At 45.3% G+C, this 26,983-nt stretch overlaps 2 protein-coding genes across 12 annotated transcripts in view; both read right to left on the bottom strand.

Annotated features, from left to right (window-relative positions):
• The window catches only part of LOC309332819 (transforming growth factor beta receptor type 3-like), a 30,324-nt gene extending 18,230 nt beyond the window's left edge, over nucleotides 1-12,094 (bottom strand). For 4 of the 9 annotated variants that reach the window (XR_014152339.1, XR_014152340.1, XM_081846032.1 and 1 more), the window contains exons 1-11: nucleotides 9,591-10,994; nucleotides 9,350-9,481; nucleotides 6,192-6,364; nucleotides 5,659-5,778; nucleotides 5,044-5,227; nucleotides 4,421-4,580; nucleotides 3,722-3,878; nucleotides 2,670-2,856; nucleotides 1,591-1,838; nucleotides 1,270-1,449; nucleotides 240-560 (exon numbers count right to left, since the gene is read on the bottom strand). Coding sequence is in view for 2 of the 9 variants with exons in the window: in XM_081846032.1 (XP_081702158.1) it covers nucleotides 240-560; nucleotides 1,270-1,449; nucleotides 1,591-1,838; nucleotides 2,670-2,856; nucleotides 3,722-3,878; nucleotides 4,421-4,580; nucleotides 5,044-5,227; nucleotides 5,659-5,778; nucleotides 6,192-6,364; nucleotides 9,350-9,481; nucleotides 9,591-9,684 (1,956 nt within the window). In the remaining 7 variants the exon portion in view is untranslated. The other 5 variants (XR_014152337.1, XR_014152338.1, XR_014152341.1 and 2 more) reach the window with 5 other exon arrangements.
• Nucleotides 12,095-18,005: 5,911 nt separating this feature from the next.
• Nucleotides 18,006-26,983, bottom strand: part of MAP2K7 (mitogen-activated protein kinase kinase 7) — a 35,655-nt gene continuing 26,677 nt past the window's right edge. For all 3 annotated transcript variants that reach the window (XM_081851138.1, XM_081851137.1, XM_081851139.1), the window contains one exon: nucleotides 18,006-26,940. In XM_081851138.1, the coding sequence (XP_081707264.1) occupies nucleotides 26,803-26,940 (138 nt within the window). In that variant the 3' untranslated portion in view covers nucleotides 18,006-26,802. The remainder of the gene's footprint in view (nucleotides 26,941-26,983) is intronic.

Here is a 26,983-nt window from a genome sequence, read left to right as displayed (position 1 = left end):
TCATCACCCCTGGCCAATGGCCATGCTAGCTGAGGTGCTGGGAATTGGGAAGCCAGCATCCTCATTGAGCAGAGGGCACCATTTTGGCTACCTCTGGGCCAAGTGGAGAGCTTGCAGTGGCATATCAGTTTCCTCCATAAGCATCCCCAATCAGGAGAGCCTATTCTGAAGCAGTAGCGCTATCAGGCCCTCAGATAGCTGCTAGAAGACAGGGTTCCCTAGCCCAGGGAGCCAGAGACCTTGGGGATTGCGCCCTTGGGTCTGACGGAGTCCTGAGACCCCCTGCTGCAGAGCGTCAGATGGCAGTGCAAGAAGTGGATGGAGGCATTGGACTGTGGCTTCAACACAAAGCTCAGTCGCTGGCGTTCCTGGTACCCCAGAGGCAACGCCTGGGCCTGGCCTGGCAGCTCAGGTTTCCACAGCCTGACTTGGGCGGCGGCCACAGGACAGCCATGCTGGACCAGGAGATACACTGAGGCCTCTGAAGCATCTGAGGAGCTAGAGATGAAGCACTTCTGGATGGTGAAGCTGAGAGACGAGTCATAGGTTGCCAAGGAAGCCTGGAGGAAAAAGGAAACACCATCTGCAAAGACAACTGCCAGTTTTGCTGCCAACGTTTTCTGAATGCTGCACTGAAAAGCACATGAATCTGATCATTGGAGAGTCTGTAAGTAAACCATTTTGAACTTGCCACACACATGGTATTTTCTGTGCCAGGAGAAGAGGGGAATTTTGGAAGGAACTTAGAAAGACATATTCTAAGAATAACAACCTATATTTCCATGCTTTTCTTTGCTAGATGTTTGTTGTTTTAAATTTCTGCTGGGGTTCTCTCACCAAAGAATACTTGCCCCAAACTTGGCTCTTGGCATCCAGGAATTGTCTTTTTATACCTATTTTTTCATTGCCAACCAACCATAAAGTTGGACCTTGAATTGGGCCGCAGTATGAAATCTGCTAAGTCTATTCCTTGCTGTTTTGCTTACAAAATCATGACCTTCCCTGGGATGCACGTTGCCCTTCTAAGCTGGTAAAACGTGATGGCAAATCACCCCTGTTACTTCGTCCCTTTGAGAGCTACAGTGTAAGTTTATCACCCCCCCATAAAGCAACAAGCAGGTCAACTGCCCTGTTTGAGGCTCTGAGAGAGACAGGGAGTGCTGCAAACCACCAGATCTCTGGACAGAGGAGGAATCACTTAGGGACAAGATTCTGGCGTGTAACTGCTGCGTCCAATGCCAGCTCTTGTATATTCATCGTCCGCTTTACCTCCACAAAGACAAGGCTGTTGGCTGAGACGACAAAAGGTCCAAGTTGCTTGGCAAAAGCCTCTGTGTTGTAGAGCTCTAGGTTAATGAGGGCATTGCCAAGGTGAAGGTGGGGATCCTGGAAGGCCGTTGCGGCTTCTGAGGGAGATATCTGGGTTGGAGAAGGTGAAACACAGGAGACCTGCAGGAGAAAAACAGGTCTGTGGAGCGGTATTGATGTACAACGGCAAGACAATACCCACCCATCCACACCCACATGAAATGGCACTGTAGGAAATAGATTCCCTCTGTCCATCTGGAGATGCCATCCTTGGCTACTCACTCTCTGAGTGTCCTGGTTTTCAAGAACAGGCTTATGGTCCCCAAGACACAAGATAGATTCTGTCCCCTCTGCTTTGGCTGTAGACGGTGGGTAGGTAACGGAACCATCCTCTCCCCCAAAGTCCTGCCTTGTCACCTCCCAGCCAGCTGTGTTGGCTTCTGCAAAGTCCTGTTGAGAGGCTGTGAAACTGGGAGGATGCAGAAATACGGGCCAAAAGAGTGTTGGCTCTTCTAGAGGAGGTGTGGCCCCTACAAAGGAAATACAGGTGTGTGGGTGTGATGCAATCATATGCCTTATACACTGCTGCTGTTAATCAGAATATGATCTCTTCCAAGCATCACCAGTGTGGCCCCAAAGGACACATGTGCCCAGCTCACAGAGGCCTTCTCTGCAGTCTGCAAGCTAGCCTCCCCTCCCAGCACTGAAATTAGGCTCAGAAGAAGCATTCTATTGGAGCCCATAGAATAGTTTGCAGGAGAGGAGGGGAGGGGACTCACAATAATTTCTCTGTTGCAGACTTACCCATGGGCCCAAGAATGTTGGCAACCCTGTATCTATTCCTTCTGTTACCTAAGTGAAAGGTCTGCACATTCTGACATAATATGGCACGCCTTCCTGTTCTCTTCCACGGGCTCAGCATTCAGAATGCAATGCAGTTTCATTTGCCCTTCTTGATTTTACCATTGTAGCCACAGCTGATTGCTTATTTGACACCATTTATCATCCCTACGTGAATCCTGATTGGCTGGGATCACATAACGACTAGGAAATAAGCTCTCAAAAGGGTTTGGGAAAATGGCACTGAAGCAGCAAAATATGTTAACAAGCACCAAAATATATGCTTTGGCTGGGTGTGTATCATTTCAGCCCCCTTGGAAGCATACTTTTCATGCTGAAAATGTTTTGATTTGGTGCATTCCTAAAATAAAACTGAGGTTGTATACCCTAGGGTAAAATGGTGCAGGAGGAACTGGAATATAAATGCCAGGAATCTACTGCAGCGGTCACTAGTGGTTTGCCTCTAAGCTCTCTGGTGGGCACTTTTCCCATTCATGTCCATTGAATCCCTCCAAACCTACCATTCGTCCCAACAAAAAGGAGAAACCTGTTCACCCGCTCAGCCTCAACGTAGGATGTAAAGGCAGGCAGATTCTGCTCCGTTGCAAACTGCAAAGGGTCGAGGGTCATCAGCCGAGGGGACGTCCGCTGGGTCACAGTCAGAGGCAGATCCATTTCTGTGCTGCTGACTGTGACTTTGTGCGAAGCCTAGAAAGGAATCCCAGCCTGAGTTACAATACAAGGCCCAGACATGGAGAGCAGCAGCAACAGGCACACCATAAACAAGAGACGGTCCAAGGGAATCAAATGGCAGCATGGAGACAGACTCCCAAGAGGGAGTAGCCTAGTGGGGTGGAGAGTTGGAGCCAGGAAGTAAGACTCCTTGGCTCACTTTAGCAAAAAAAAAATAAGGCTGGAGGAGGAGGAGGCAAACCTAGAGTTATAGGGAGAATGCAGGGGAAGCTTATGGAAGAGGGTTGGTAAAGCTCACTAGTGGGCCTGTGAAGGCAGGAGTTAGCAGAATGAACCCTCCATAATATAACCCTTATAATAGCATGAAGCCAACCAAACTGCTTCCACTAGGAAAGGTTACAATTCTGCATAATGCATCTACAGTGGTACCTCAGGTTAATTAAGGAATAAATCCCACCCAGTTTTGTACTGATGTTGATGACACACTTGGCTATACAGGGGTACCTCAGGTTAAGAACTTAATTCGTTCCGGAGGTCCGTTCTTAACCTGAAACTGTTCTTAACCTGAGGTACCATTTTAGCTAATGGGGCCTCCCACTGCCGCCACGCCGCCATCGCATGATTTCTGTTCTCATCCTGAAGCAAAGTTCTTAACCTGAGGTACTATTTCTGGGTTAGCGGAGTCTGGAACCTGAAGAGTCTGTAACCTGAAGCGTCTGTAACCTGAAGTACCACTGTGTCTGGCTTTGAGCACATGTGTGCCCTGCTCCCTTCCAGATGTGTGCCACTGCCACCAACTTGGGGAGGGGGAGAGAGAGAGAAGAGTATTAGCTGGCCTAGAGCGTTACAGATCTATACCCAGAGCAGGTCCTGCCCCTACCAGTACATGCAGCCGGCCAGTGAGGCGGTGGGTGTGAACCATCCACTCAGCAGCTCCCTCACTCTTCAGTATCAAGATCAGTCCCCAGTGGGGGGGCCTTCGGACAGCATGAAGTTCCACGGTCAAATGAGCCAGGGTGGGCCTAGAAGAGAGCAGGCTGCCCCCCCACAACAGGATTAAGCACATGATGGAAGCCAGTGAAGCCCCACGCCACCCGTCCCCCAACTCAGAGATCCCTGCCCAATATTCAAGGCCTAATACTAGCCACTGTCGCTACTCGTTTTTGGCTCAGTGTCCATCTGGCCTTGACTTTCGGGGGAAGTGCCGTAGCTAAGTGGCAGGGCAACTGCTCTGCATGCAGAAGGTCAGAGATTCGATCCCCATCATCTCCAGACAGAGCTGAGAAAGACATGGGAGATCTGCTGCCAGTCTGTGTCAGCAGTACCAGGCTAGATGAACCAGCTTCCATGTTCCTGTTTATTACATCTTATCCATTTCAACACAAGGGTCACTTATCATAGACAGCTTCTTGCATAGGTTTCATTCTTCCTCACCATCCCCCTTCCCCATCTACACTAAGAACAATTTCAACCTCCCTGTTCAAGACACGGCATCTCGTTATGAACATTTTGCCAACCCCCTGCTCCCCCCCCCCCCCGGTTCAGCAGCCGCATCTGGCGATGCCTCCCTGGCACGCACCTTGGTGCAACTCCTTTGGAGAGGATGATGTGAACTTCAAGGACTTGCGGAGGGTCAGGATGCAGGCAAACTCTCAGAGGCTGGAGTTGGCACTTGGAGGCAAAGTGCACTGGGGTCAGGAAATTCCTACTTAATCTGCAAGTGGCTGGGGCAATCCTATCTGGAGAAGGAAAGGAATGAAGCATCTGGACTGAATGGTCACAGAAGAGCTGCTGCGATTTACTCTTCTTCTTTTGCAAGCAATGCAAACTCTTTGGCAACTGCTCTCCAGTTGATACTGGTGAGTCTTATTTATCTGTGCTGTGTATATATTCCATCTTCCCTCTATGATTGCAGTGCACAGATCTTTCCTTCCTGGATGGTCTCCCTTCCAAGCACTGACCAGACCCAGACCTGCACAACTTCTGCAAAGTTACTGCATTAGCCCAGGACCCAAAAGACCAGCTGCCTGCCCTCCTCCTGCTTATCACACTGCAGTAGCGAAAATGGGGAACCTGTGTCTCTCCATATGTTGCTGGACTGCAACTCCAATCAGCCCCAGCCAGGGTGGCCAGTGGTCAGGGATGGGGAATTGTAGGACACACAGCCATAATGCCACCCTTTCCCTCAGAGCCGATATCTACCCTCATTGCCCATGCCAGCCCCCAGGCGTGTGTAGATTCTGTTGACTCCACGGTATTCAGCCAGAGAGGTGACCCCTCCGTGCTCCCTCCGTGCCCACTTCAGCAGGCGTTTGGGCGTCTTTGGTAAGTTGGTCTCAGCAGAGGCCACTGGCCCCGGGGCTGAAACATTAGAGCCAGGGGAGACCTGTAGATAGGAGGAAGGCAAAGGTAAAATATACTAGCCTGGAGAACCTCCCCCCTCTCTGACACCCCACGCTGGGGAGGGCATTAAACTAGAACAGTTCTGCACTTTAATCTGGGAGATCTGGGTTTAAATTCCACTTCAGCCACAGATTCACTGGGTGGCCTTAGGCAAGCCTCCCATAGCCTCAATTTCCCCCATCTGTAAAATGGGAAGAATAGGAACTTACTACACAAGATGCTTCTGAAGACAAACAGAGCTAGATCTGAAAGTATTTTGTAAAAGTGCTGTGGAGGTAGCAAATTAGCTTTTCCATCCACCCTTCCCATTGCTGCCACTCATCTTCTATGCTTGCGTAGAGCAGGGGCTCCAACGACCCCCTCAGTGATCCCCATGATGTTCTCTAGGCCCTTTGGCCCTCTATCCCATCTCACCTGGAAGGTCCAGTTTTTTCCAGGGGGAGACAGCAACACCCAGCGCACAGGCTTTTGGGAATACAGCACAAAGATGGGGCCTCTGTCGTGGGGATCTGGGTCCAGAGTTATCAGAGTTACCTGAAAGAGGATCAAGGGGACAGGTACCTTCTCCATGCATGATCAAAGAGCGAAATGGAGAAGGGATTGGAAAAGAACCAGAGAAGGTAGGATATACCACCAAAGGCGGCCGCCTTGGATGTTCAGCAGGTGAGGCATGTTCCCACCCCCAGCACTAAGCAGGCCCTGCGCAAGAGTGTTCCTCTTTGCTTCTCACAACTTGGCTAACCTAACGCTTCTGTGACTTAAGAGAGGCCCTGACAACTGTGAAGAAGTGACTGAAATGGAGTTTTGCCTTTTTGACTGACTGAGACACCTTGAACTGTAGTGCCAAGCTGAGCGGCCATCTTGTTTGGGTATCCAATGGAGCTGTAGCAAGACCCATCATACAGCCTCATACATGGGAAGGTGGTATGGATGGGGATCTCTCATACCTGGCCATTTGCCGGCAATCCCTTCTTCAGGCTGATGACATGGACTTCTTGTCCCAGGGTAGAGCGGCCCCGGCTGGTGCATCCGGTGCCTTTTCGCAGTGATTCCCAGAAGCCGAGGACGGGATGTGGGGTAGAGGCAGACATGGGGAGGCAAGCAAGATGGTGCCTGGCGGCTGCAGGGGAAGGAGAAGAGCAATGCTGGAAGAAACGGGGTTTCAGAAAAGTAGTTTCCAAAACTCTGTACATTTGGCATCCCCTTTCTCCCAAAACACAAAGTGCTCAGGTGCCTGAGCTCAAAATGATACACCAGCTTAACTTTTTTTTCTTTTCTTTTTTGCATAATTCATTCTGTGTCTGAGAAACAAAAAATATGGAATATCTGGCCAATGACTGAGGATGATGGAGGGAAAAATAAAACAAGGAAACTCTGGGGGAACTGGTATGATGGGACAGAAATGGATTGGTGTGCATTTCATGGTCCCCACACTGAGGGGGGAGGGTCACTGTGAATTGCTCCTAACAATGGCTTACTGGCTTATTTTTAGATTGTACAAGTTGTACAAGGGAAAAAAGTGTTTCTTTTTCAGTCAGCTATCCTTTCCCTCCACCAAGATACTTTAAACTGTAAGGGGCTCAGTCTCCTCCTTCCCTTTAAATTCCTTTTCCAAAGGATACTCAGCATGGAGAGCCTTTGCTGGGTGGGAAAGTGGTGTTTTTTTGGGGGGGGTTCCTCCCTCTTAGTTCCATCCCCCCCCATTTCTCCTGGGCATGTTGATGGCACTCCTCTTGTTTTTCAGTGGTCATGTTTGGCACTCAACCCTATTAAAGAGAATTATTATTTAAAGTCTGTTTTCATTATGAAGATGAGAGTATTGTCTTTTGCACTGACCGGCTGCAGTTCTCTAGGGATAACCTCAGTCCTACCTGAAGATGCTGGGAAATGAAGCTGGGACCTACTTCATGCAAAGCAGGTGCTCTAACCACTGACCATTCATTTTACGAATTAAATAATTACAGGGAAGCTGCTAGCCCTGCACGGTGGCTACACATTACATACACAACAATAAGACTGGGTGAGAATGTGGTGGCAGACCAGACTATATACTATTCTGAGACTACAATGTAAAAAGTTCCTTGTAATAGGAAAGCTAACACAGTAGGGAGCAGGCTGGGCTGGTTTGTTGCCTTTCTACCAAGGCAATTTTCAATTTAAAATACTGGAAGGAACAAAAGCTACCGAATATTCTCAGGGCGATCTCAGGAGCTGCCTGGCCTGGGCTCTCTCGTTTCTGCCTATGCTTCCGGGCAGAGTTATTAAGTTGCCCCAGGGAGCTAATTCTTTCTCCTCAGTGTACTGGAATTTTACACATAGACAGCTTTAGGGGGGAGGGGTTTAAAAAAGACACACACACACACACCATCTGCAGCCTGAAATGGTACAATTCCATTTAGCACATGAGGATTCTACCAACTCAATCTGCCTTAACATTCCATGTGAAAGAATATGCTCTGGCACCATGAGAAAGGAATAGAGAGCTGTAAAGGTAAAGGTAAAGGGACCCCTGACCATTAGGTCCAGTCGTGGCGGACTCTGGGGTTGCGGCTCTCATCTCGCTTTATTGGCCAAGGGAGCCGGCATACAGCTTCTGGGTCATGTGGCCAGCATGACTAAGCCGCTTCTGGCGAACCAGAGCAGCGCATGGAAACGCAATTTACCTTCCCGCCAGAGCGGTACCTATTTATCTACTTGCACTTTGACGTGCTTTCGAACTGCTAGGTTGGCAGGAGCAGGAACCGAGCAACGGGAGCCACCCCGTTGCAGGGATTTGAACTGCCAACCTTCAGATCGGTAAGTCCTAGGCTCTGTGGTTTAACCCACAGCGCCACCCACGTCCCACAGAGAGCTGTACCAGATACCAAAGTACAGCTGCAGGAGTGTTCAACGTGGATGTTTTCCCCCCAATTTGGGAATGTGAAGAAATAGCAGAAGTACCTTACAGCAAGTGCAGAGTGCCTTCCCCTCACCATTCAGAACAGAAACTATGACTCCTGGTCAACTTTGGAAGCCTGGGCTCTTCTCTTTATAGGAAGCTACCATGGTCGGCTGGCTATGAATTCAGCAGATAGCTTAACAGCCTCTGTGCTATAAACAACCCACAGGCAGCATCTACCTGCCCTATGGTAATCAATGTCAAAAACAAATACTGAGTGCCGAGCTGGAGATTAAAAGTGCCCTTAGCTGTGTGTACTTGGTTATCAAGGAACTGAAATTGCATCCTGTGAAAAATAAGCAGGTACAGAATGAAGGACACTCTGTAAATCCAAGCTGCTCACTGAAGGTACATCCAATAAAGAGAAGCAGGACAAAGGGCATCAGAAGCATCATGCAGAATTGGGAAACCCCTAGTAAGGTAAAGGTAAAGGACCCATGAATGGTTAAATCCAGTCGAATTTGACTTTGGGGTGCAGCGCTCATCTCTGCTTTCAGGCTGAGGGAACTGGCATTTGTCCGCAGACAGCTTTTCTGTGTCATGTGACCAGCATGACTAAACTGTTTCTGGCACAATGGAACACTGTGACAGAAACCAGAGCACATGGAAACACCGTTTACCTTCCCGCCGCACCAGTACCTATTTATCTACTTGCACTGGCATGCTTTCGAACTGCTAGGTTGACAGGAGCCGGAACAGAGCAATGGGAGCTCACCCCATTGTGTGAATTTGAACTGCCAATCTTGTGATCGGCAAGCTCAAGAGGCTCAGTGGTTTAGACCACAGCACCACCCACGTCCCTCAAACCCCTAGTATAAAACCCCATTGAATACATTTATACTCTGACAACTTCATCTACCTATTCTGCTGCAAGGGAAGAAAATTTGACAAGTCCAAATGGCTCTGTGTGAGCGCACACATGTCTATTTAGCAAAGTTGAAAGACCTGCTCTACATTCAAGGTTGCAAAGAAAAATGTATTTTAAGACTGCTAATTTCTTTTTTACATGTACACTTCAGGATACATACAGCAATGTATCCTGGACAGCTCCCCTACAATAATGTTTTTGTTTTGTTTTGTTTTAGCAAAATGTTTTACACCTTTGGTGTGGATAATTACTGTGCAGCCCATTTAAATGTTTACAATAGCCACTCTTTTAGACTTTACCTGTCCCAGAGCACCCCCAGACGACAAGCAGCAGGAGGAGGTACTGTCTCCATAGGTGATCGATATGCAGGCAGTTTCTATGCATGGTGTTCAGAACCCAAAGAAAAGCTGTGATTTCCCTCTTGTTCCACCCTAGGAAAGAAAGCAAAGCCAGGGCAAGAAAGCACAGGAGTTGAAGGGAATGCCGTTGCACGACCTCTGAGCTACTTGGAAACACTTTCCAGCCCTCAAGACCTCATACCAGTCAATTTGTGGTTCGGATTTTGGGACAGAACTTCAACATTTCCTCTCTCCGTTCCTGATCTATCTGCTACAGAAACAAGCATACAGACCATACTCAGTGTCCCTTAATACGGATTATACATTCCTTCAACTATCCTGTCATATGCGCAATCATAGCAGGATGGGGTGGTGGAAGGACTTCATTTTGGTGCAGTGGGTGCTTCTGCAATTGTAAGCAGAGGGGAAGGCGGTGGCCACCCTTCCAATTAACACCACAAAGTGAAAGGGTATAGCATATAGCCAGGGTCTCCAACCTTTTCAATCTGAGCAAATAGTCAGAAATCTAAGAATACCCATTTCACTGAAGAAAAATGGGTGATGCTCAGACACCCCTCCCTCATCCCCAGAAACCAGACTAAACACCTACCCACTCAAAAGAAATAAAAGTGACACAAAAAGCAGGCAATGTCTCCCCCGCAAAAAAACCCCACTCTCCTCATCACAAAAAGCCTCAATTTCTTTAAAAAAAAAAATGGGATCAGGGGATCTTGGCTGGCACCAAGAGGAGGGCACTATGATGATCATGAGTGACACATTGGGGACCCCAGAGCTTACCCTGCTTCCAAATTGTTTACTATCTAATGGCTTCTACTCCTTGAAAATGGGAAGATGTGTGAGCCTAATCCAGATCATCGGTCCACTTTGCTCAGTATTATCCACTGTGATGATCTGTCTCTAGCCAGAAGGATTTTGCCCAACACTTGCTTCTCAGTTCTATAGACTCGATCTGCAATCTTTCTCTGAAGGCAACTTACTCTCCCTCACCTTCTGGTCCCAACTTCTGTCAGTCAAAAAGGCGTTCTTCCCTCCTGTCTCAAGTTTCCCACAAAAACTTCCCTCCCACCTTTATGGCTCTGTTTAAAAAGAAGGATGCATTGAGACAGCAAGATTCAGTGTTACAGGATTAGACTGGCTGTAATTAAAAGTTCCCAGGACGTGTTCCACCTCCCAGCAAGCCAAGCTCCCGAACGTGGAGAGGGAATGCTAGAGGAACACTTACCTTGCCCAGCAGAGCTCTCCCACTGCCAGTGGATCTAGATGCAGGTTAGGAGAAAAATAGAGGAGGAGGAGGTGGGACAAAGTGCTACCTGAACTGAAGGACAGGAAGCAAGTGGGAGGACTCGCAGCGCTTAATCCAGGGGATGAAGAAACCGTGAGCCAATTCAAGGCCTCCTATCTCCAGACTGGCATAGTTTAATGAACAACAATAATAAAAAAGTTATGCGGGTCAATGGGAGGTTAAAAATAACTCTAGGCCCACAAGGAGGGTCAAGTTACAAGTGAGAGGGGAGGAGGGCATGGTTTATGTGGCAAGCTGTTTATTTCTAAGGGAATTCAGCAGTGGAGGAAAGGTATTAAGAAAGCAGAGACTTACAAGAAGAAGCATCCGCTCCCTTTCCCTCTCTTTGTGTGTGTGTGTGTGTGTGTGTGTGTGTGTGTGTGTCTGTCTCTCCTCCCTTGTCAGATCCCAGGAACTCACCGTGCGAGTGGCAGGTTCATCACCCCCCTCCCCGTAGCGGGGAGATGGCTCCCCCCCCCAAGCAGGGAGCCATCAAGCAAGCGACCTTCACCCCGAAGGATGTCCCACAGAGTGAGAAACACAAGGCAAGCCCCCGCTTGGGTTACCAAGGAGATTGGGGTGGATTTATGATTAACGCAGGCAGAGGAGGAGACTTCCTGAGAGGCACCGGCAGGTATGCTGTGCTGAAATCTGGGTCAGCGTGACCTGCCTACCACCCCAGTGAGGTAGGGCCAGGAAGGAGACGTTCTGGGTATCTGTCCTGGCTTTAATGGATCACTAACCAGGGGACAGAGAAGAGGCAACAGGGAAGCAGAGGAGTTCCAGTCGCGACAAGGAGGCCTGAGGTAACTCGCCCTTTTATACCAGCAGGCAGGGAAGGTATCATTGCCTGTCAAGTGCCGCAACTCCTTTGCAAGAGATCCTGTCAGATGGACAGGACAGAACCCAAAAAGCAGGAGGAACAGGCCTCTCTTTCTACCTGCCTGCCAAGCACCTGGGTAGAAATTAGGCAGAGAGGGCTGCACGTGGCTCCAAGGCCACAGGCTGCCTGTTTACAAGATGTTCATCTTTCCCAGAATGCTCTGGCAGACTCCAAGGCCTTCTGGAAAAAAACGAACAAGCCTGACGCAGGGAGGGATAAACGTAACCCAGGTGATTCATCCAAGGCCACAGACAAAGGCAGCAGCAGGCCTCAGAATGCACTGCCCCATCCTACACCTCCTGAACAGAGCAGCTGCGGAAGTCTGTTGTAGCAAAAGCAATCAATATAAGGGTAGCATAAGCATGCTGTGGACTATACGTTGCATGCTGTCCATTGCATAAGGTGCATGGAAGACCACTGGGCAGTGCTTGGTTACCATTAAGACTGGGTTGGAGAAAGTCTGGATAAGGGATTGCACAAGTGGTTGTAACTAGATTCACTAGATTTCCAACAGGAGTACCTGGTATGCCCTACGGAGGACCCTAGAGTCTGCAAACAATAACATCTTGGGAGGACCTGGGCCTCAAGGAGGCTAGGCTGGCCTCGAACCAGAGCCAGGGCCTTTTCGGCCCTGGCCCCAGCCTGGTGGAACACCCTGCCGCGAAAGACTTGACATCTCTCCACAGGGCCTGTAAGACAGAGCTGTTCCACCAGGCCTTTTATCAGGGCCCAGTCTGACCCCTCTCCTCCTACAAGACCCTACATATAATAGGTCTCTCCAGCGGCGTAGCGTGGGTTATCAGCACCCGGGGCAAGGCAAGTAATTTGCGCCCCCCAACCCGGGGCAAGGCAAATAATTTGCGCCCCCTAACCCGGGGCAAGGCAAGTACAGTAATTTACTCTCCCAAGCAGCAGCAGCAGCGAGGCTTCTCTCCTTAATTGATTCCCCCTCCACACCGCGTCGTTTCCTGGCTGCTCCCCCCCCCTTCCCCTCTCTCTCCTCCTCGCTCTGCTTGCCTTGCCCTGCCCTGCCTGAGGGCACCCTGAGGAGACTCCGCTCTCCTTTTTGACCAGGCGAGGTGGGAAAAAGGGGGGAAAGTCTCTTCCCGCCCCCTCGCCAGACTCCCTGCTCCGCTCGGCTCACTACCCAGGCGGCCAGTGGAAAGAGAGACGCAATTACCTCTCCCTCCGCTTCGCCAAGCTGTCAAAGCCCGGCAGCAGCGGCAACGGCAGCAGCAGGCGCAGCCAGACCCCCGCGAGCCAGCCAGCCCGCCCGCCCGCCCGGCTTCCTCTCCTTTTTTTGCCAGCGGCAGAAGGCTTTGCTCTCCCCCTTCTGCGACCTCCTCGCCAAGCCGAGCGAGCGCGGGCTCCCTAACCAGTGGATTTTAGTAGGGGCAGAGAGCTGCTAGTGCGAGTGCGCCCCTGCCCAAGTTGCGCCCGGTGCGGCCGGCACCCCTGGCACCCCCCACGCTACGCCACTGGGTCTCTCTAATTCCTCTCACCGATTCATATAAATAGCTGAACCTGGTGTGTACCTAAGGTTCCCAACCCCTATAGTCATAATTTGCCGGTTGCCTTCTGATCTTATTTGATTTTAATCCAATTTTAAGCTGTATTTCAGTCAATTGCTGAATTTTATGTTTTAATGTATTTCCCGTATTTTTCGCTCTATAACACGCACCAGACCATAACACGCACGTAGTTTTTAGAGGAGGAAAACAAGGAAAAAAATATTCTAAACGAAATAGTGGATATATGATTTTTGTGGTTCATGCTGTGGCCACAGACATGTGATCTGACAGTGAGTTTGGAGTAGCCCAATGCAAAAATCCTGAGGATCCATGTGGATCCATGCTTTGTAACCATGGAGGAGGGGAAGGAAGGGGAACCATGGATCCTCTGCTCACGACTGCAGCAGATCCCCCCCGCCACCCGCAGGCATTCGCTCCATAACACGCACAGACATTTCCCCTTACTTTCTAGGAGGAAAAAGGTGAGTGTTATGGTGCAAAAAATACGGTATATTTTGATGTTAGCCGCCCTTAGCCTGGTTATGGTGGGATATAAATAATAATTATTATTATCATCATCCCCATCATCCTACAACTGAATATAGAACATAAAACATTTTCCAGATGAGAAGCTACAGTAAGTGTTGCAGACTCCTCAGACACCCAAAGTTAAGTAGCCTCATGGCTTTTCAAGACTGGCCTGAGGGTGCTCCCACAGGGGCTCACCTGATCCCTGCCACTCCAAAGGGGGTCAAAACTCCTATTAACTTTTTACTGGCCATGTCTGTTCCTGGGGGAATCACGGTATGGATTGCTCCTGTGAACCACCCTGAGACCTGCGGGTTTAGGGCAGTATATAAATTTGATTAATAATAAATCCAACACCTTTGAGAAAAGAATTTCACAGGAACTTCCTTGCCTTTGAAAACTCAGTAACCCAAAACTGGTTAGTTTGCATACAATCGTTTTATATTAGACTAGAAATCCCATGTTATGATTTGTTTCACTCCCTCCCCCTCTATCTCATCCATGGAATTTCTCTCTCTCTTATAAACTTTGTTTACTACTCGTACATAAGAATGTGGCATAGTCATTTCTGGAAAGTATGTCTGAGTGAGCAGAGTTCTCTACTGCAGAAGTGTTTAATTATGGAAGATTAAACGTCAAGCCAGCCCTGCTTTTTATTATTGAGGTTCATAGCCTCTCTTCCCTCCCCCCACCCCCACCCCAAAATTGGCCATGGAGTCTCTCTATTCCTTCCTTTCTTGCAAAAATAGTTGTCAGTCCCTCCTTGCCAATGCCTGATACACTTCTGGGTCCGCGGATGGGTGGGGCTACATTGGCCTTTGCCTTTTCATTTGCAGACATGGAAGGGAGGAAGGGAGGGAAGGAGAAAATATTAAGCCAGACAGAAAGCAGAGAGTTGACCTAAATTGCTGGACAATACAGTGGTAGTGGAACAGAGGAAGTTTTGTGGGGTCTCATACAGGGTGGCATACACAGCATACATCTAAAGCACATAACTCTTCCCCCAAATAATCTTAGGAACTGCAGTTTAAGGGAACTGGGTATTGTAATACCGAGGAATAAACTAGAGTTCCAAAGATATATATGTCATATAACTAACATGCTAAGAACACAAGGCTCTGGGTCTTAAAAGTATTGTGAAGGTGTAACAAATTACTACTATATTATCTTTGATTGTAAATGGTGGAGTGCAACATGTTAACTGGACCTTTGTACCTTTGCAAAGTTATGGGCTAAACGGAGCTGCGCTCCAAGGTTATTTTTCAAAAGCAAACTTGAGAATGCCCAGGTACTTATTTAAAGCTCTTATTCTTAACATCTGTGTCCTGAATAATGAATCCAAGATGGTGGGAACCAAAGCAGAGTGACCAAGAAACAAGAGGGAGGTTGAGCGTGCTCGGCTGAAATCTGCAGATGTACAAAAATATCTTTTAAATATAAAATCTAAAGGGGATCCCCTCTTCCCCATCAATACTTAGTTCAGTGAGGACAAAGCGTGCTCCCTTGTTGTCAGATGGAAATGAAAAATGTGAAATATATGCGAGGAGCAAAGAAATGGCATATCCTGGAGGGAGGGCAAAGCTGACTGGCTAGCTGGAAGTGTGAACAAGAGAGCTCATGTTAGGAAGGAGAGAGAGCGCCATGTGGCATACAATCCAGAGTAAGGAGTTCTGCTTGCGCAATGAAACAGTCTCCTCTCCTCCTCCTGCCTGCTGTTCTGGAGGTTCTAGAGGAGTGGGGCAAAGCCCTGTTGTGCTAGTGACAAGTCCTTGCACTGGCTTCTGCTAGCATACCGTAATTGAATCTGTATCATGTGATCAAGGTCTTCCTGTCCTGAGTCCATTCAGCCTAGCATCCTTCTTCCTACAAGAATCAGATCCTAATAAACGGATGATCTGGCTCAGTAGGGCAGCTTGTGTTGCCTTCAATAATATGTGGTTCAGACTGTTACTAAATCAGATACATTAGCCTCGCCACAAATTGTAAACGTTTTAACATACAGTACTGCATTTATGTTAAAACAGTCTTCAAAGAGCCCAGAGAGGAATTTTAGTCTAAATGTACAGTACATGGGAAAACAAACAAGGGTTTTAGCAAACCACAAGCTAAACTGGAGTCAGAGTTCAATGCAGTGGCTAAAAAGACAAGCGTTTCCAAATGGGTTGAGATTCTCTTTTTCGAAGAAAAAAACGACAAGCAAATGGATCTGTACATTGGAGGTTTATTTGTATTTTTTTTTAAGCCTGGGGGGATGTTGTTTTAAAATCTATTTTGTTTTTATTGTATGACTGCAAACTGCCTTGAGGCTTATCTGAAAGTAATAATGCAACCCTAGGCTGCATCAACAGGAGTTTCGGTGTCCCATTCAGGAGTAATGGCACTATTCTAGAATGCTTTGGTCAGTTCACCTGAGGAACAGGGCGCTACAATTTAAGTAAGAGGGCAATAAAGATGATGAGTGAGCCTGAGACCAAGGCTGATGAGGGAAGGTTGAAGGAGCTGGTTTAGCTGTGTGGGGCAGAGTGGACATTACGTATTTGACAGGTTGCCACATAGATGGAGCAGGTTTGTTGCTCCAGAGGGTGTGACCCAAAACAATGGGTTTAAATTACAAACATTAGGAAGAATGTCCTGAACTGTTTTGACAGTGGACTGCCTCAGAAGGTGGACTCTCATCTATTACAGAATTTAAAGCAGTTTTTACGCTATCTCAGATGCTGCTGTTGTGGGTTCCCTTCATCAGCACTAAATGCACTTTGATGCTCTTCCAGCTCTTTGATTCTAGCACCCGGTGCAGTAGGTAAAGCTGAGAAACCAGTCCTTCTTGAAAGTGTTCTAAGTGAGCTTCACAGCTGAGCAGGGATTTGACTCCAAGTCAAGAACAGAAAAGAAAAAGGATAAGAGAGGAAGGCTGTGACAGGAAGACGTAGCAACTGTAAAAGGCCCAGATAGGAGAAATGAAATAACTGGCTGGTTTGAAAAGAAAGCTGAAGGAGGATGGGGGAAGAAATTATAGGAGATGGGTAAAAATACTTTGAGAAGAATGTGGAGGTGGGGAGGGGAAGATATAAAAGAATAAGCTTTCTGCATTTTGATTCTGATTCAGCAAATTCTGCCTAAAATGGGCAGGCTGAGTCACAAAACCTCCAGAGCAAATGTACTGAACTTGAGGAAAGATGAGCTCCTAGTCACACAAAAAATGCTTCAGCAAAGAATTTAGTCAATTTTCTAACATGGATTAGGTATCAGTAAAAACCATCACCAGTAATTATCAAACTCTGCTTCCATTTTGTGAGTGGTTCTGCTGCTGCATCACTGTTTGCCTCAGCAATTTTCAGCTGTCTCAAGGTAAGGCAAATTGACTATCCATGATTCTGGCTTTACGTGCCATCCCCAGAACATAACCCCCATGTAAGTTGAGTCTCACCTCTATGACAATTTTAGCATTTTTACTCTACATGTTAAACAAATGCAGGGAACAGGTCAACAGGTCACCGTTGTCATGTGGCAAATGTATTCAGCACATTACATTCCAATAGTCAATTTGCATGATTTAACGTTGCACCCAGAAACTGCTACGTTAGTTTTAATTGTAAACTGCTTGGAGGCCTCTGTACAGCCCAAAGACCAAATATGATTTTCCCTCCATCTTCAAATTATGTTTCCCTTCTTCTTTGAAAGGCAAAACAGATATTGCTCAAATTAATGCATTCACCATTGCTACGCTCTTCTGCTTGTTACAATGTTACACATTTTGTTTTTTCATATTGTAAACCGCCCTGTGATCTTTGGGTGAAGGACAGTATAGAAATTTTATTAATTAATAATAATACTTACTTATTCCAAGCTTCAAGTTTGTCAGATAACGCGGCACTTCCTACCTGTGAAATATCAGTCTTTTAGATCAGGAGTGGGAAGCCTTTATTAGCCTGTGGGTCACATCATTCCCTCCTGGGCGACCTTTGGGGATGGGCAGCAGAGACAATGGGCAGAGGCAAAATGTGGGTGGAACAACAAATGTGAACTTTACCTTTGGACAGTAGGCTAGCTTCCACATATATATGCAGCTCCTCTCTGTCCTTCATTCATGCAAGAGGGGCTATAAGAATTCAAGGACACATTTCAGACAGTCAAAAACTAGTAGAGGAGGATGAGAAGCTGGGCCGGAGTGTGTGTGGACTGGGGAGAGTCCCGAAGGTCAAAGAGAGAGCTGCACTGACTCTCCTTAGCCTCAGGTTCTCCACCCATTTTAAACCATGATGGAGTCATCCCGTAAGGTTGCCGGGATGCCTTTCTTGTTGATTCCAAGTACAAAATGATTCATGACTTAGAAATTCATTCTGGGGAAGGAAGCTGCTTTAAAATTGTGCATGAAATGGAAAGAAACAGACATTTAGGGAAAGAGAGATTTATTTTTAAGCTTCTATGAGGGTTTTTACAAACAGAGTAAAAAAAAAAGCTTTTCAAAAGTAAGCAAGAATGTCATTTACCTTATACTATTGTAGGTATGTTTCTAAATCCAAAAGTTCCACTAAAATTGATCAGACTGGCCTCACTGCTTGGAGGCAGGCAACTACTTCTGACAAGCTGTTTGGACTGCTGACAGGGAGGTGGGGTGCTGACTAGGAAAAGGAAAGTCTCTGCTCTAAAATTTGGTGCATGCCAAGTAGTGGGCAGTGAAATTTAGGACAGTGAAATCGCACTGAGAGGTGACTAGCAAACCATAACTGGAAATAAGTGACACTGAACTGTCCTATGTTGCTGGACTGAACCTACAAGGATGGGTCCCATAGGGCACAGAAAGGAGTGTTTCACAAAGACTCTTGAAGACACCCCAGGGAGATACTATTCTCTTATTATCTTTTAAAATCCAAGGTACAACTGATATTTTAAAAAGGGATTTCTCAGCATGTAGGGAAAGCAATGAGCTCAGCAAATTATCCACTCACCCCCAAAACTGGCCAGAGGGCCTAGGGCACTCTAAGCCTGAAATCATTTAAATTCAAATCATAAATCAGAACATTCCTCTTCTGAGACAAACTCCAGTACTTACTTTATTGGAATTTACTCAACATGTTATCCCTGGGATAAGCCATTTCCATGCTTTCTGAACGTCATTATAACATCTAGCATACTAAGCCACATTAAACCTTTTCTTGCCTGTGACAAATGGCTCTGGGAACAACTGCTGGTGCTGGTGGGAAAAAACCCTCCAACAAGATAAAGAGTGTCCATTAACCAGACATTAAACTGGAAGTAAGGAGAGCTACTAATAAAATGGCCTGCTGTGGGGATAGGAAGGAGATGGTTATGCTATTAAAAACTCTACAAACTTCCAAACAAATAGCTGAAATACTTTGGTATATAGAGCATTACTTTCTTTTTAAAATGGTTTGGTTTACAGCACCAATGTGAAACTAGAGCCAATTTTTTTTTTTAAAAAAATTAAGAACCACTCTACAGGTAAGTATATATATATGGTGACAATTTTGTTGTTTCTAAGAAGCTCCCCTTAAGCAGGATAAACAAAACAGGACTTCTCTCCAGACCTGATCCCAAAGTTCTCAGAGATAACCATTTCTCCAAACTTCACTGTGTGAGTGTACAAACCATCTCTAAAACTAGGATGTGACAGAAACAAGTAATGTGAACTGTCTCTCCTAAGTCCCCTTCCTCTACCTACAGGCACACCCCATCAGTTCATGTCGCATGCCAATTCCTGTGCTACCATTCTGAAATATTGTGTTCTTGTATTTGGGCAAAATCCACTACAGCTACAGAGGAACAGTATTTTCTCTCTACTTGGGAATAAAACTCAATATTGGCAGGGTGTCTGCAAGTTCTCCAACTCATCTCCTGGTCAATCTTCCTATTTTACAGGGCTATAAATTCTCATGTTTTTGACTGCAACTCTTGTGAATCAGGTGTTTGGAAAATAACCTAGAACAGCTTGATCTACATTAGGAAAAAAAATTCTTAAAAGGTAACTGACTAGCATTTGTTCTAAATTAAAATTCCGAAGCCAGCAGGCAAGCATAAATATTCAACTTATCAGCTTAATTATCATTTTAAAGCAAAATTCATGAATTCTTCAACACAGAGTTTGGTCAATCTGCATAATCATGATTCTCTTGATTTCCAGCCTCAGTCCTTCTTCCAATATTACCTATGAGCAACTTCACCGACTCTTAGCCTTATGGTATTGAATCCTGGGAATTTTAAAGTTACATGATTCCAAGACTCTGCGTGCCCAACCACAGCCCGAGCACTTCAAGCCCCTTAGAGAAGAATCAAGCACTGGAATTAATTTTGACTGTGGTCTGCAACCTGAAATTAAATCTGTTTGTGATGCTCCATTCCTCCACTTTGAGAAAACAGTCTACTCACCAAATACTATAAATGAAAAATACACCCTCCATAAGAAGTCAAAGAAAGGGAAGTTTTAAAAAATAAATTAAACACACACACACACAGTTCCCTGTGGGCAATAAATAAATGTGCACAAAAGTGTAGCTTTGAATACTTGGAACTAACATGAGGAAGGTTGGTTGAGCAAGCAAAGCTAAACTGCTGGCCGTCTGAAACCTTCTGACTGCTCACATGAGTACAGCATTGTCCTGGTGGATGTCCGTGATACAAAGCTTCCAGGTGTTTCCATGACGCCGATTTCAGTATAACAGGTCAGCAAAGGAAGATACAGCATTGGAGAAGATGCAGCAAATTGGCTACTAGTTCTATGGTGGCTGCAACTCAAGTCAATTTGGCTGCCACCACTCAGTAGCTCTGCTCTCAAACCCCTCTATGAAACTTTGGATCATGCCCTTTTTAATGAAAAGGCAGCAAAGCAAAAGTTTGGTGGCTACAAAAATAAAACAAAATACAAAAACAAAATCAAGCAGCCCCTAAAGCTTAAGGTGTTCAGGCAGTCCTGAATCAAGACAAGTGACCAAATTTACAAGTAATCCAAAGTTAAAGTCCCTTTCTGTATAAGATAGAAGTTACTTCTATTTACTTTAACATGCAAATTTATAATATATGGTATATAGAGAATATAGTGAAATGCTAATGTCTAGAATATAACCATCTACCCAGCTAGTCTCTGCCTTACCTTTGGCATGATTTTTTTTTTTACAGTTTTGTTTGTTTTAAAACCCCCCATTTGAATTGCATGCACCACACGCTGCAGACCTGTGCCCCACCCACCCCAATATCCCCACACACTTTAAGAGCAGATGTCAGGCAGGCGATTGTAAACATTTAGCCATCCAGATTAAAAATAACATTAACAAAGATTTGTTCTAAATTAATACATTAAAAAAATAATTTAAAAAATGCAATAAAACTGCATTTTTTTCCTCAATTTTTCTTGAAAAGACATCCCGTGTTTTTGAACGTTTGAAAAAACCTTTAACGTTTCCCAAACCTATCCCACCCCTGTATGCTCCCCCCACCATGGCAAGCTAAATTATAACCTTCTTTTGAGAATGGAAAACACCCTTCCACATTTGAGAGTTAGGCAATCTCCTGATAAGAGGTTATTCTTGCTTTCTCTTGAAGTAAAGGGAAGATGAACCAGGCTCTTCAAGAGGTCAATTGTTTTTGGGTGGTCTGCCGTGTTTGAGAGCTTCAAGTCCAAAGGGAAATAGAATACTGTATCCAAACTCATTTCTTGAAAGGGACAAATGTGCAATTTTTTAAAGTGAACCCAGAAGCTTTCCGCTTCAAATGCTGAACAACAATCTAATAATTCTGAACCTGTGTAAATATTATGTTTTATAATCTACCCCCTCCCATTTTTTTTGAACACTTCGGCCATGTTCTCCATCAGGATAAATTTTCAGTTCATGAGAAATATTTTCAATTTTGAATTTTAACCTTAATTGACATTTGCACAACTTCTATTTTTTTTATAACAAAAAAAATCTGATTTAGTTCTGGGACTTTACCAAGTCATTGTACTGCGTTTCATCTAATAGTCATTTTATAAATACTCAAGTACATACTTCACTATGTACTGAAGTACCTGCATGCAAACAGTCTAATTCCCTTGAAGACCCTTGCTGGTATCTTTTGCCTTGCTAAGACAAGAACACAAACTCAAGACACCTGGAGAAATCTCTTGGTATCTCTTCTAGCTACTGCTCTGCTGTACATATGATGAAATGTGCAGGAAAAATCTCATACGTCACATTTCCAAACATGTAGGCAAATTTATTTCACAACTTTGTGGGAGGAGCACTTCTAAACCTTGATGTCTTGAGGCACTAGAGAAAGGAGAGCCAAAAGATTTATATATTTATTTAATGGCTTATTTAACAAGCTTCCAGATGGAAAGTTAAAACAGCGCAAGGCTGAAGTTACTTATTTTAAGCAACTTTTTTTTTAAAGGGCTCTTTTCTTAAATTCCAAGTTCACAAGATACGACACAAATGTTCAATAAATATCCACTAAAAAAAATCAAAGGACTTTTCAGGAGTTACATTACAGGAGGCACTTATTCATAGGACCTGACAGTTCCATCACTTGGAATCTTAAACGGAATAAAGCTTTTAGGAGCAGCAAAGCAGATACCTACAAATTCTTAAACACTAAGAAGAAACAAAACCCAAAAGCCATCTTTAAAGAGAAAAATCTCATCGTTGCAAAGCCAATCCCATCATTAGGGGCACCTGCTTTCCATTAGCACTAGAAAACCCAGTGCTCTAATAACATTCTTGTACTCTCAACTATCTTCTTCCAACCAATGCTTCTTGATTTCCAGGGCCTAGCCAGCCACTAAAGATTAGGGCTGTGGTGCACATCTAACCAATTCATGCTGGCAATGGCTAATAAAAAAGTTTTGAGAGGCTCTGTGCTCTAAAGCTAAACCATGGTTTTTAGGTCAAGCCAGAAGGTAGATCCACTCCTAGCTCCACTTTTAGATATCAGCCACTTTGGAAAGGTACCAGCGCCAGTTGTCATACTATGTATCACCAATTCTCTGCCAACTAGTATACTTCATTTGCTAAAGTACATTTCATAGAAGTCCAATGGAAGAACAGGTTGTAGAGCCAAAAGGAGGGCACACCCAGCTTTTAGGACAAGGCAATAAAATGGCTCCCATTGGACTGCTTCTACTAACCCTTTCTATTTATCTCTTTCCCACACCTTCTGTACTTCCCAGTACACTCCGCACATTAACTTGACATCCAATTTAAACACCACTTTCTTCTACACGCAGCCCAGTGCCATTCTCAACTTGCACGTGCTGTTCTTCCACCTGGATCTCGAGTCCAACTTTTCACACTTCCAATATCTCCTCTGTTCCCTCACCTGTGCCAGCATTCTCTACCCAAGGTGCTTCACTTCCCCGACAAAACATGCCCAGACCTTTGATGACTACCAGCCTACTTTCCAAGATGAATTCTCAAAAGTGGTGATTAACTCCGCAATTGCTGGACTTTTCAAAAGCAAGCAGAAGGGTGAGGGCCTATCACTGAGATAGACAGGCCACCCTGATCATCCATGGAGAAGACTACTGCAACTGGTCCTACTGGTCACCAGGGCTTTAGTTCTCCTATGAGTTTCTCATTATATCTTTCAGACACTCTACTCCTTCTCTAGGCAGTTCAATATTTTGACAGTGTACTGCTCTTCTTGTAATCTTGTGGAAGATGCCCTAGAAAGCATGCTTTACTCTTCTCCAAACCATTTTTTGTGTGCAAGTGACATCTCAAATCTGCATCTTTATGGGATCATTCTTGTATCAATTTGAAGTTGGGAGGCCTGAACAATTCCTAACCAAAACACATTTCTGTGGCAAAATGATCTCCTATGCCCTTCACCCCGACAGATGATATCTCCAAGTAGTCTTAATATGAGCTTTCTTGTTATTTTGCTCAAAGGAAACACAAAACTGCATTTCTACTATGTTTGTCCTCTACCCATAGAGCTTCCAATACGGCAAAAAGATCTTGCTATTGAAAATAACAAAGTCTTTTGCCTATGCGGAACCACCCATTTATTTATTTATTTGAAAAGCACGACTCAGTATCTTGAAATCAAAATGTGCATTACTGACTCTCTAAATCAAAGTTTAGGAAGTCAGCAAACATCAGGCATGCATTCTCCCCCTTTACCCCCACCCTGTGTTGGTGCAGAGATCCTGGTTAGTTTCAGCTGCAATTCCCCATTGTGTCTGAATTGGCAAACTGTTATTTTACTAACCAGGATCAAACCATGGTTTATTATTACTGCTAGAGAACTGTAACAGCTCAGTTTACTATTTCAGATCCAATGGGAAGCTGTAGTTTATTCCAACAAGATCAGATCACTAATGGGAAAGGTAAGTGTGTGAGTTTGTTGTTTGTTCCTGGTTCTCAAACTATGGTTTAGCACACTATTTTCAAGCTACTTTCAAACTGTGGCATAATGTCTTTGGAAAACACTCAGATTTTCTTAAAATTCTGGAGAGTTTAGGAAGACATCATAGCCAAAGTTCACAGAAGAGGCTAAATAAACATCTTGCTGAACCTCCACAATACTAAAGGAATTCATCTTGGAGGCTAGGCATCTCTTAAATATGCACCGCAGCACCACCTTCTGTTTTTCATTAGACACCCACAGGTAAACTTCATTGCTTTTCCTACTCCACTTCCATAAAACCATTAATATTCACTCACTGTCTGGACGCATCTTAAATCAGAAACTTGCTTTCTCTGCTCACTGCCCTTTAGTTTTCACCAGCTCTTCACTTCCAACTTTCTCTCATACAGCAAATGTCTTTTCATATAATACACTCCATCCATTTTCTTTTAGGCACAAAACCACCTACTCATAAAGCCTGTGTGCAAATGAAATTGCCTTCCTTCATATTCCAAAAAATGCTGCCACATTAACAGTCACTACTGAGGTCAGCAGAATAACTGAACTTCCACAGTGTGTTGTAACGATGTCCCAGTCACAAGGAATGAAGACCTCCACCCTCTCAGGAAATGAACTCTCCGTGTCCTCCAAGCTCTTTGGTAACTTGCCTCATTTTGTTAGCAACTATCCACTCTAAAAATCTAATCAGTCACAGAAAACACCCACCTACTTCTTCACAAGTCAAGCAACTGCCCCATTTTCAAAGGACCCTCTTGGTCTGGTCTGACTTTCTGGCAGGTTGTCCAGCACCCCCAAGCACTTTGTAGGACATGCCTGGACATGGATTATGCTATAACTGCTCCTCCCTCCACTAATTCTGCCACTGAATGTACCTAATTTTGGCTCCCCTTGGAAACATAATACAATATAGGAGATCCCCTTGGAAACAGCCAGAATATAGATGGAATCATGTCTCAAGGAGTTGTACTAAGCAGACAGCCCAGCATCATCAATGACCACAGGAGCATCTCCTTTTCAGGACATCCCAAGTACTGTTATGACTTTAGTCTAAAACTTCTGTGTGCGTGTGTGTGTTGGGTTTATGAAGTTGATCTATACATCTAGTATAGTAGGGCATCTGACAGTGCAGTGCACCATCATCCCTGCACCACAAGTAACCACACTAACCCAAATATCCATAGGATTGAGACAAGAGCTAAGATTATGGTACTCCAACCTTTGCCAGCAAGAGAAAGCAGGAATAAGCCTCACCTTCAGTTAGGTTAACAGTCAGAGCTTCAGGGCTGTGCTTTAACCTCTGGACTACCTGAAATGCAATTGTTATTGGCAGAATTGACTCAAGAAGAAAACCAGAATTCATTCCCAAAGTCTCTGACCACCGCTCATTCCCAAGGCTGATGGTGGCAATTGTTGCCCCTAAAGGTTTATATGACAACTTCAGTGACCCAGAGACCTTGGTGCCTACAGCATGGCCCCAACACTTTGGGAATGCCTGTCAATTAGAGTTGACTGGAATTCTGTCCCTTCTGGCTTCTTATCCTGTTAAAAACACTAGCAGAAAAAAAGCTTTATTCTGAAAGAGTAGGATTGAGGAGGGTGCTCAGCCTTCATCCTCCAAGCCTTTTGGATAATTTAGAATCCCGCCTCTGAGATTCCATGAAGTCTGAGCATCTAGACAGACAGTGCAGATTCTAGCCCATGATTTCCAAAGAGCAAACTCTGACCAATTCTCAACTGGAGATACACACTTGTGACCAGTTAAGAATCGAGTCCATTAAGTCCACAATAGGGCATAAATGTGTTTCTATTTAAATATATTAAAGAATCCCTAAGACACAGCAGTAAGAATCATTTGGGCTGAATCTTTTTTTAAAAATGGCTTTCTTGATGCCAGGATTATCTTTTAAGTTCTGCTTTTCCTTTTCTTAAATACTGGAAGAAAATGAACAAGCATTTATCCTAGCACCAAACACACACTTTGGTAAATAAAACACCACTGACAAAACTTTGTTCACGCTCAAAACAAAAGATAGGAACCCCTGAGTTCAAAAAGAATTGAAGAGGGAAAAAAATCACTTTAACTGAGCTACTCTTGGATGAGAATAATTCTCAAACCTACACTTTCCTGTCTCCCTAAGCGCTAAGAAAAAATGAAACCAAGACAACAGCAACAGCTAAGCTCAGAATCTAAAGCAGCAGACGACCCATCTACGTCCAGCCCCATTCCCCCTCAGCAAATACAATCCCAAAAACACAAATGAAAAAACAAAAAACAAAAACAGACATTAATAACGCAGGGATGGGTGAACGGGTGCAGCAGGCGGCCCGCAGCACCACAAGTCCAAACTTAATAAATAAGTGGTAAAAAAAATATCTTCTTTTTCCTTTTGTGTGTTTTGTGTCTGTTCACAGTGTGTGAGCAAGGGTCACTGTTGAGCCTCCAGACAAGGTGGAGAGAGACAAGCAGGGAGCAGCTGTCACTTCGTGGCAACTCCGGATGGCAGGCGCTCTATCACAGAAAGATAACAAGCACAGGCTGGAAAAGGCCTTGTATTCTTGGGCTGCCTGGTGCCAGAAATGCCAAAGGCTCTAGAACACACCCACATTCCAGAAAGACCAGACAGCCACCCCATCTCTTCATGGCAATACTGAAGGAAAAGACAACATGGGCAAGGGTGATTTGAGCAGGTGAAGCAAACAATTCATGCCACTGAAGAGTTGCTGCTGTGAGGGCAGGTGTCTGTTGTGGTGCTCTCTCTTGCCCCACCTTGCAAGCTCTGTCTGCCAAGGGGTCCTTCCTTGGCACAATAGCCACTCTACATGGCTACCTGGTGAAGAATGGCAGGTGGTGCTGGCTAAGGATGCTACTCGTGCGGGGTGACTCTGTCTTAGCCATGACATCTTTGAACCAGGACGCCACATCCACTTCCAGTGTCTCATAACGCTTGATGAAGTTATGTTCCTGCAAAGGAACAGGCAAAACGAGATGGAAAATAAGCAAGGGA

Source organism: Podarcis erhardii (genome assembly GCF_964252035.2).
Source record: "Podarcis erhardii genome assembly, chromosome: 2".
In the NCBI taxonomy this organism is placed as follows: Eukaryota; Metazoa; Chordata; class Lepidosauria; order Squamata; family Lacertidae; genus Podarcis; species Podarcis erhardii.
Note: the sequence above shows the minus strand (reverse complement) of the source record. Positions and strands in the feature narration are given on the sequence as shown.